Genomic DNA, 10,806 nt, shown 5'->3' on the forward strand with positions numbered 1-10,806 from the left:
CAGAGAAGGATTAAGGGGTGTGTTAATGCAGGATGAACAGGTTATTGCTTATGAATCTAGGAAACTAAAAAACTATGAACAAAATTACGCACCCCATGATCTTGAATTAGCAGCAATTGTGCATGCTTTGCAAATGTGGAGACATTACTTAATCGGAAAACCTTTTGAGTTTAGATCTGATCATCATAGTTTGAAGTATATTTTCTCCCAACTGAATCTTAATGCTAGATAGAGGAGGTGGCTGGAATTCTTAGCAGATTATGAGTTTGACATAAGTTATATTAAAGGTAAGGAAAACAAGGTGGCGAATGCCCTAAGCTGAAGAAGACACATCTTGGCAATAACTACTGTAAATTTCAGATTAAGGGATCAGATTTTACGACACTTGGAGTGTGATGAGTTTTATACAGAAATTAGCTAAGCTCTTATTAGAGACCTACAAGATCCTAAGTATTCAGAGTTTAGCTTAGAAGAGGATGGATTATTAAGAACTCCGAAGACTGATTTTAGGTGAATTTCATTCAGCCCCATATTCAGGACATCTGGGAGTAACAAAAATGTTATCTGATATAAAACCTCTATATTTTTGAAAGGGAAGGAAAGGGGAGATAATCGAGTTTCTAGCAGGATGTTTGGAATGCCAAAGAATAAAAGCAGAACATTGGTACCCAGCAAGCCTGTTACACCCAAATGAAGTACCCAAGTAGAAATGACAGGTAATATACATGGATTTCGTACAGGGGTTACCTATGACACAGAATCGACACAACAATATTTTGGTCATGGTTGATAGATTGACAAAGGTTGCTCATTTCATACTAGGGAACTTAATTGATGGAGCACCCGAGATTGCCCACAAGTTCATGAAGGAGATTTTCAAGTTGCATGGAATTCCGGAGAAAATTATTTCAAATAGGGATGCTAGGATAACTTCTAGATTCTGGCAAACATTATTTACAGCCTTGGGTACTAAATTAAACTTTAGTTCAACCTATCATCCTGAAACAAATGGTCAAACAAAATGGGTAAATCAAGTATTAGAAGACCTTCTAAGAGTATATTGTATGGACCAACAGTACCAATGGGAAACATACTTACCCTTGGTAGAATTTGCATATAACAACTCCTATCAGTCCACTATTAGAATGGCCCCCTTTGAGGCCTTGTATGGTCGTAAATGCAGAACTCTAGTGAGTTGGAATCGATTGGAAGATAGGATCATTGTTGAGCCCGAAATGCTTCAAGAGATGGAGGAACAAGTGATCCAGATTCATCAAAAGTTAAAGGAAACAAACAACAAACAAAAAATTTATGCTGATGCTAAAAGAACACCTAGAGAATTCTCAGTAGGGGACAAGGTATTACTAAGGGTAAAACCTTAGAAGAGTACTATCAAGTTTGGCAAAAATGTTAAGTTAGCCCCGAGATATGTGGGACCCTTTGAAGTTCTGGAAGTTGTGAACCTGGTAGCTTACAGGATTGCTTTACCACCAGCCCTTGCCAAGATGCATGACGTCTTCCATGTGTCATATCTTAAAAAGTATATTACCCACCCTAAACATATGATTGATTGGAAATTATTGTAGGTGCAAGAACCAGAGGTGGTAGAGGTAAAACCACTCAAAATACTCGAGATGCATAAGCTACGCTTATGGAATCAGGAAGTGACATAGTGCAAGGTCCAAAGGGACCAATATGCTGAAGATAATGCCACCTGAGAGGATTATCATGACATTTTACAAAGATTTCCCCATCTTTTCACTAAAACTAAGAATTGAAAATTTCTTTTCTTCCTATATAAACTATCTAAGTATTGCTTAAATTTTGTTGTTATGTTCATCGAGGACGATGAAAAATCTAAGAGGGTGGTTATGTTACATCCCAAATTTTGCTCTAATTTTTTATTTGATCATAACTGTTGGTTTAACGAATTATTCCTGATCATGTGAAACAAGTTAGTTAATTATATACATTGTATCAACTGTTAACAGATTATTTCTTTTTCCTGATCATGTGAAACAAGTTAGTTAATTATATACGTTGTATCAACTGTTAACAGATTGTTTCTTTTTTCCTGATCATGCGAAACAAGTAGTTAATTATATATGTTGTACCAACTAATAATGAATTTTCTTTTCATGATCATGTGAAATGAGTTAGTTAATAGAGACGTGAAAAATAATCAAGCAACCTATAACTATCATTAGATGATTGACAATTGTTTGATTGGAATTAACAATCAATATATTTATGAATTAATGTCTTAGCGAGAATGTTTTGCTTGGGTGATTGCAAGAAGAAGACTGAAGAGAGGGGAAGCATTGCTAAGCTAGATCATCAGAAGGGGATGGTCAAAATGGCCCAGTCATCAAGATCGACAGGTATGACCTAAACTACCTTGGAAAGGATACAAAAACTTGACCTCAGGTTTCGTTAAGGGACCGCATGATCTATTAAGAAAACAATATAGTAACAACTTGTTGTGAGGTTTTCACACCATCACCCCAAACTTTGGGGACCCCCCTCTTTTTTTTTATCACCTTAGCAAATTCTTAATTTTGTCCATCAATTTTGGTTTTTTTTAAAAATTTTGAGCCTTGGACACCTTCAGGCCAGTGGGAGAGAGACAATTTATTTTCACCTAGCTTTTTTTTTTTTTTTAACTTGATTTTCTAGAGCCACCAATTCTATCCTTAAGCCGAACAAATTTTAAAGAGCAACACTTGGCCGGATAAAATTGTAAATTTTGTACTTAAACATTTTCTTTTGAAAATTTGGATATAATTGTGTAAATTTGGATAATTTTCAAAAATGAAAATTTTGTTAAATTTGGTCTTTTGGAAAATCTTGATTATTTTTGGTAAAAAAGATTAATTTTTGTGATGGTGAAATAAAAATGCAAAATTGATTTTAGGCTCTAGAGAAATAATTTTATTTGTGTTAAAAAGCTAAAATTGCTTAGCTAAATCGATTTGGAGAAAAATTGCAAAATTTGGCTTTAATAGATTAAAATTACCTTAAAAACTTTTTCCCTTTAATGAAATTGGTAATTTAATATTGAAAAATGGCTTTTGGTTAGCCAAAATCCAATTTTAATGATGTATTAATTACTAAATCTCATTAAATGAAAATATTTAACATCTCCAAGGCACCATTTAATTTCTTTTTGCAATTTAGAACTAATTGGCAATTTTCATTTTGGCAAAATTAATATTTAACTAAGTATTTAATTGTGGGCCATAATTTTGCATTAATTATTGTTTTTCTTGCTCCCAGGGTCCAAGTCGGCCAGCTTGGAGGGAGTAAGAAAGTTGGGTATAAGAGGAGGCCTCCCTCCCATTTCCTCCTCACTTCTCACTTCTCCTTCTCAAGGTGTTGGCGATTTTGCAAGAGCACATTTGCATTCTTCTTGCTTGGCGAGTTTTGTGGAGTGCAAAATTTGTGGGAGCCGAATTTTGTGGGAGCCGAAATTTGTGGAAGATAAAATTCTGATTTTTGCAAGAAGCTGCGATTTTTGGCCCTAGGTTGGGTAATTTTATTTGGAGGTGAATTACATGATAAATTTTTGATTTGCAAAGGGTTGTCTAGTCTTAATTTCGAAAAGTTGCTGTAAGATTATTGTTTAAGGTGAATTTTCATCATTTAGAGATTGCAAGGGGTCCTTAAGCTGACATCCTTCTTTCGTTCTAGTCTAAGGATTGCTTCCCTTGATTCTACTTGCCTTCTGGTCCACCACTTTACCATCCCGTAATAGGGCGACGAGCATGGAGGATGTTAGTGCAAGTAAGAATCCCAAGCAGACAAACACTAAGAAAGACAAAGAGGATATGATACCCAAAACACCCTTCTTCTCAAAAATGAAGAGAATAATTGACACCAATATCGCTACAATGGACATGATACAGATGAAGGACAGACTAAAGGAAGGACAATCCCCCTTGGCTATTGGTAAAGGTAATTTCAAATCATTTAGAGTTGAAAGGGATCTTCAAGTGGATTTCTCTCTTTCGTTCTAGTCTAAGGATTGCCTCCCTTGGTTCTGCTAGTCTAATTGTCCACCACTTTACCATCTACGAGATGGAGGATGTTAGTACAACCAAGAATCCTAAGGGGACAAACACTAAGAAAGACAAAGAGGATATGATGCCCCAAACAACTTTCTTCTCGAAAATGAGCCGAATAACCGATACCAATGTCGATACAATAAAAGGATATAGAAAAGGCAATTGCACACCACAGCTTAGGCATCGACACTTCCATTACAACCATGATGAACGACAATGGCGCAGCCCTTGATTTTGAAGATATCAGAGAAGAGGATGTTAATGAGACTGATTTTGGATCGAGGTTGGATGAGTTAGGAAAGATTGCTATCAAGAAAAAGCATTTGGGCACCCTTTCCTCTCTCAATGTTTTTATTGGATTTGCGAAAGAATATGAGAAGGATCATGAAAAAATACTACAAGTAGCAAACAACGTGGTGAAGTCAGCGGAACTCAGAGCGAAGCACACACCTTGTCCTTCTATGGAGGAAGTTAATGAAAGGCTAGCTAAGTTCATTGCCTTAGCTAAGAAAATGAAAGAAAAGGGAAGAGTTATATTAGAAGATCATTTGATGTAAGCCCAAGTGGCAATTTCTCTTTCTTTTAGAATAGGTCAAGTGTTTATGTCTAATTGGCCACCATTTTGATGCCTTCTCATTGGTTGCCACTTTTAGACTTTTTTCATTGGTCCATTGATGAGGCGGCGTCTTTTCATTGGCCGATGGAGTGGCAACCCTAATTAGGGTTTTTAGGATCCAATCTAGATCGTTGATCTTGTTTTGATCTCCACTATCCGTTGTATTTCTGGCCCCTATATAAGGCCATTTGCTCTCATTTGTAAAGCGTTGAAGAAATTGTTGCGAAGATAACACCAAAATTGCTCTCTTCTTCATTGTTGCGATTTGCATGTTGATTAAGAACATTGGGTGTTATTGCATGTTTTCTACTTCCACATAGTTAGATTTCTTTTCAAGTTGTTGAAGCAAATTTCATTTCAAGTTGTTTAAGCAAGAGTAAAGTAGATGGATAGTTGTATGGTAGCATTGGTAGATGTTTGATAGGGATCAATACTAGACCACTAGCATCCTAGCGGCTAGTTGGGAAGCTTTGTGTGGTAAACTAGTTTATTATTCCTTTGAATCATCGCACCTCTGGAAGTGAGGCCACTAGTCAGTTTCATTAGGTTCGATCCCCGTCCATTTGCTAACCTTCCATTCATAGGAGGAGTAGAATAGCGAGTAGTGGAGTAGTTGAAGTTTAGAGAAGGAAGTTAGAAAAGTAAGTCAAGTATCAGTGCACATCCATTCACTTTCCACTACCACCGCTTTCCATCAACATCATCATCAACAGACACATCTTTCATCATCACCACCATCAACATTATTTGCCCCCACATGTTGCACAAACTGAACCACCATCACCTTCATTCCACCAAAGTTCAAGTCATCCTCGAATGAATAGTGTAAGGCCGCCTACGTGATTATCAGCAAATCACATCGATAAACTGAGCGAGTATCCACAAAAGGAACATTGGAGTTATTCTCATATCCCATGAGCAATAACTTTTCAAGAGAGGAATTATATGTTTGATACTTTGTATTGAATATCCAATTACTAATATGTTATGTAAGTGATACAAAACTCGCATCAACACAACTTAAAATAATCAAAACTAAATATAATTCATACCTTTTAAGAATTATTGAATCTCTTTTATTTAATCATTATTATAAACTCATAAATACAAACTTATATAAATAAAAATGAAGTGGCACTAATAAATTATAAATAAATAATCTAATGATGCCACCTCATCAATATACATACAAGAATGTACATAAGAGCTTTAAATAATAATAATAATAAAAGATTTAATCTTTTCATTTTCTCCTCATTTAACTTCTCGCTTTTATTCTTTTCATTTCAAAATTGAAATTCTTGAAGCACCCGAATAGACTTCTTGGAAACGTATGGAAGCCAAGGAGTCTCGGCTTAACTTTTAAAGGAGTCATGATCAGGTTTGAGAATATGTCTCTCTCACATTTTCATTTACTCCATTATTAATCATTGCTATGAACATTCTTTCTTTACTGCCGAACATCATTTTATTTATGCAATCGAATCCTTGCAATTACAATCATAGTCATCTGTTGTGAACCTGATACATCCTCTGCTACAGAAGTGATGCCGGAAGCCCAACCTACGATTGCGGAAGAACGGGTTACACCCGAACTCGCAAGTTATACTTTTGTTTGGTAATCCTTGGGAAACGATTGTGTAGTATTGCAATGGCAAGTTTGTTGCTTAGAAACAGTGATAATATGGATCTGATCTTATCTAAACTTAGCCAAATGCAAATATAATGCATACATACTTCCATTTTAATTTTTTATTTCTACTCTTCCTTTCTGTATCTACATATTCTCCTCAGTCGGTTAGGAATGATTTGTGGAGATAATCTAATATGAAATCTATAAATCTTTGAGGTGTTTAAATTACCAATTTCCAAACAGTCTTGAGCTTACATCAATTATGCAACCTATTGAAGACTGAGATAAATATGAATGTTGAACAAAACCATATGATTGCAATACTCATAACATATATATAATTCCTGGCTTGAAATCGGAATACTTTGACACCAAGGAATTCACCCAGCATTGAAGCCATAGTATGGGTGAAGAGGTGTAAAATCAATTCGAAATCATGAGGACACCGAGGAATTCACTCGACAGAGAGGCCAATGAATGGTGAAGAGGTGTAAACTTAACCTGCAAATAAAATCAAGAAATCAAATCGGAATAAATAATTAAATAGCTCATGCCTGTCCTGATAAAGAAACCTGTTGTCAAGTCGAGTGGTGAACCCAAGTTGAAATCCTTGGCCAAGGTAGATATAGGCAGATGTGCCAATCATGAGATCTTTTTTGTTTGTCCAGAAGCTTCAGTTATTTAAAAATAACTAATGGAACACTCAAACCACCAGGTTGCTTGGATGGCTGGGACTTAAGAACATTCCAAGCCCGATCCCGAGGTAGGGAGAGTCATTCTATTAAGTTAGAATGTGTGGGGATAAGTATGGTCTGTAGTTGGGAGGTTAAGCCTATTTCAATGCTTCTCCTCTCACCAATGTCGAGACTTGAACAACAAAACAAACGAATTTCTCCATTATTTCTGTATGTTCTTTTGCACTATTACCTTTGGAATCATGGGAGCATAAATAGATAGTCTAGAAATATATGCATGAATATATTAGATGTTCAAGATGGTAGTTGCTACTTTATTTTCAGTTGAACATGTTAGATTGATTTAAATGATAGCAATGCAATCATTTATTTATTTCCTTATATCCATTGAATTTAAAATGCAAATAGATTAGGTAGCAAATTCTTCTTTCTAGTTATAATTAGTTAATGGAAGTCATTGTCATGTGAATGCGATTACTTGTTAGTTAAATATTTGTTTTAAATTGGTTAGGAAAATACATATGTTACACAATATCTTAACTACTTCTCGTGGGCACCACCAGAAAAACTGGGAGGCCTAACACCTTGCCCAATCATTGTTTATTTTGCATTTTTTAGTGTTTGGAGGAGAGGAGAAAGGTTTTGGTGGAGAGAAAGTCTTTGGCAGCCTTGTAGGTCGATTGCAAGTGGATTTGAAGTCGACTAGTTTTTACTAGAGCTACTGGGAAGGGGAAAAGGAAGATATAGACTAGTTTCGTATTGTACTTGACATTTGTATTTGCTTATCTTTTTATGAAGACAATTTGTTGTTTTTAGTTTGCTTCAAAGTTCAAAGTCTAACTATCGCTGCCAGCCATCGGCATTTGACATAAGAGTGCAATTTTGTTACACATTGCATTTATTTGTTTGGTTTGTTTACTCATTTACTGACTCATTAAATGCATCTCCTTGTTGAATTTTGCAAAAGAAAAAAGCATTTCTAATTTATTTTATTTTATTTTAATTCCCAATAAGTTACCAACTTATCTCCGATATTTGCCGAGAACTTTCTTTTTTGCCGCGCGAATAAGTGGCAGAGAACAAGATTTTGAAATATGCCTCAGCCAACAAGATTTCCAGGTTAGGGTGACTGAACCTTCGGTACCTTATATATTAGTAGTTATAAACTGTGTTATCATATCCAACCACTTCTGGATCCAGATTATTTGAACTTATCGGATTTGTCAAATTCAATCCATATTTTCTATTTCTGTTTTACCGAACCAAATTTACAAGTCCAAATGTCCGAATTCCCCACTCTCGGTGACTAAAGAATTTGAAATTTTTGAAAAACTTTTTTTTCTAGCAAAAACAACAAAATATGATATTATCATAATGGAAGGGTACGCAGTTCTTGAAGTGGATCTTGAAACATTAAATGCAATTTACGACGATTCTCTCTTCATAAACTGCTCATTCGCACTTGTTCAATCAGAGATACAGGCATAACAGATTTACATCATCCATGACCCACTCGAGCCTTGGTTAACTTGTGATGAATATGGGATGTGCTGGCTTGATCGCCCATGAAAACCCAATGGAAATTCTTGTGATAATGGGCGGTATTTTTCTTCTGATTAAGTAGCAGGTATTGTCTGCAGTGCGTGAAATTATGGTAACAACTAAATAACCCAACACCATATGTAATAATGATGAGGATTGCAGACATTGTTATCTGAAATTAGCTTTCCGAAATTACAAATTTCAATTACCCAAGTCACATTATGTGACGAGTTCGGAAACATAAAAATTTAAAAGCTGATTTACCAAAATCACTGTGCCACCCAAGCAAAGCTATGAAATGGGTTTGTGGAACCAACGGAAATTATGAAAAGAGAAGCATAAATACTAAATTTGAAGATTAATGTCTATTTACAAGAAGTTTACCAGAAGATCGACGATAGCTTTGTAGGGCTTGTACGAAAGCAGTCACCATGAGATCGGCACCATAAGGACACCTCCTGCATACCTCATACACTTGCCTTTCTATATCTCCCCTTTCCATCTCTCCGACTCTTCCAGAGTTAACAGATTTCAATTGTTGCGATACAAATCTTTTGGATTTACAATCCGACATCAATGACTCAGGAAATCTTTTGGTCATATGTAATGGTTTGGAAAAGTGGCCTAAATCAGGTGGAATCACATGCAAAAGATACAATGGACAAAGTGTTGTTAACTATGTAATATGCTTGCAAAAATATGTCGCAAAGATAATTAACTTTGAGATAGAGGACTGCCCCATGGAGCTAAAATCTGATCATAACCCCATTTTGATAAGGGTGGCCACTCACTTTAAAGATCAACATATTGTCTCAAAATCTTTACAAAAGAAGAAGATGATTCCGATTGGCAAAGTTTTAATGACACAAGAAAACCATGCTACCTTTCAAAACTCTCTTTTGCGGCTGTCTAAGTTTTCAGGAAACCATCCTAAGTCTGATAAACATCATTTCATGGACAAGGATAATCTTGTTCTTACTATCATTAAAGCACTGGAGGAGTGTAAAAGATCTAAGGTCACAAGAGAAGCCAAGAACACTTTTTCGGCCAATCCGTGGTTTGATGAGGAATGCAAAACAGCAAAAAGAAATTGAAAAAAAAAACATAAATAAAGAAAGTAGAAAGGAGTATGATCAACTGATTAAAAAGAAGAAAGGAGAGTATGTAAACAAGAGAAGAATCGAGTTGATTAATCTTGGTAAAAACAACCCCAGAAAGTTTTGGAAAGAACTTCGGCAGAGAAAAACTCAGATAGAGAACAACATAACAGGAACCAAATGGCTAGAATATGCCAAGACTCTCTACGAGTCTGATTTAGGAGAACGTAGAACCATGGAAACAGAGACTACATGGGAGTTATTCAGCGAAAAGGATATTATCCAAGGCATAAGGAGGTTAGCTGCCGGTAAAGCGCAAGATATAGATGGGCTTCAAGCTGAATACTTAAAATGGGGTGCTGAAACCCTCACACCACACATCACTAAAATTTTCAATAGTGTCAATAGAGAAGGTTTCCCTATAAAATGGATAACAAGTGTGGTGATCCCACTCCACAAAAGTGGAGATATAAATAATCCTTCTAATTACCGAACCATCATGATCAATCCACTATTTGCCAAGTTATTTAGCAGCTTGGTAGAACAAAAAATTAGCAACTAAGCTGAAACGGAAGGCAAACGTGCAATAGGGCAAGCAGGCTTTAGACCAAAACACTCTACTATAGATCATGGCATCACTCTTAGACACTTGATTGAGAAAGTTTGGGACACTCCGGGGAACGAGGTTTTTTGTTGTTTCGTGGACTTTAAAAAAGCATTTGACACAGTGCCACGTAATAAATTATGGGATAGAGTGGAAGAGTTGGAAGTTCCTAAAGAACTTAGGTCAGCGGTTTACAGATTATATGAGCAGGTCAAAGCTAAAATCAGAACGACAAAAGGGCTATCAAAAAATTTTGACAGCAACATCGGGGTTAAACAAGGGTGTCCGCTATCTCCAACATTGTTCAGGCTCTATATCAACAAGTTAGAAGAGTGGATAAACAAGACCAATGGTGAGGGGGTGCAGCTGGCCCACTTTGTGATAAGATTGCTCTTATATGCAGATGATCTCATAATTCTTGCTAGAACAGCTAAAGGTTTGAAAGAGCACTTGACAGCATTAGAAAAATTTTGTCATGAAGTAGGAATGCAAGTTAACACTAGCAAAACCAAAATTATGATCTTCTTGTTGAAGAAGAATAGGAGCATACAAGAC

The 10,806-nt window shown here is 35.9% G+C and overlaps 1 protein-coding gene across 4 annotated transcripts in view; it reads right to left on the reverse strand.

Annotated features, from left to right (window-relative positions):
• Positions 1–9,317, reverse strand: part of LOC149534209 (uncharacterized) — an 80,716-nt gene extending 71,399 nt beyond the window's left edge. For 2 of the 4 annotated variants that reach the window (XM_089805494.1, XM_089805493.1), the window contains exon 1: positions 8,935–9,062. Coding sequence is in view for 2 of the 4 variants with exons in the window: in XM_089805492.1 (XP_089661618.1) it covers positions 8,935–9,151 (217 nt within the window). In the remaining 2 variants the exon portion in view is untranslated. Of the gene's footprint in view, positions 1–8,934 lie in introns of all 4 variants that reach the window. The other 2 variants (XM_089805492.1, XM_089805491.1) reach the window with 2 other exon arrangements.
• Positions 9,318–10,806: the final 1,489 nt, after the last annotated feature.

Source organism: Cupressus sempervirens, chromosome 10 (genome assembly GCF_028749045.1).
Source record: "Cupressus sempervirens isolate cs-2001-9-10 chromosome 10, ASM2874904v1, whole genome shotgun sequence".
In the NCBI taxonomy this organism is placed as follows: Eukaryota; Viridiplantae; Streptophyta; class Pinopsida; order Cupressales; family Cupressaceae; genus Cupressus; species Cupressus sempervirens.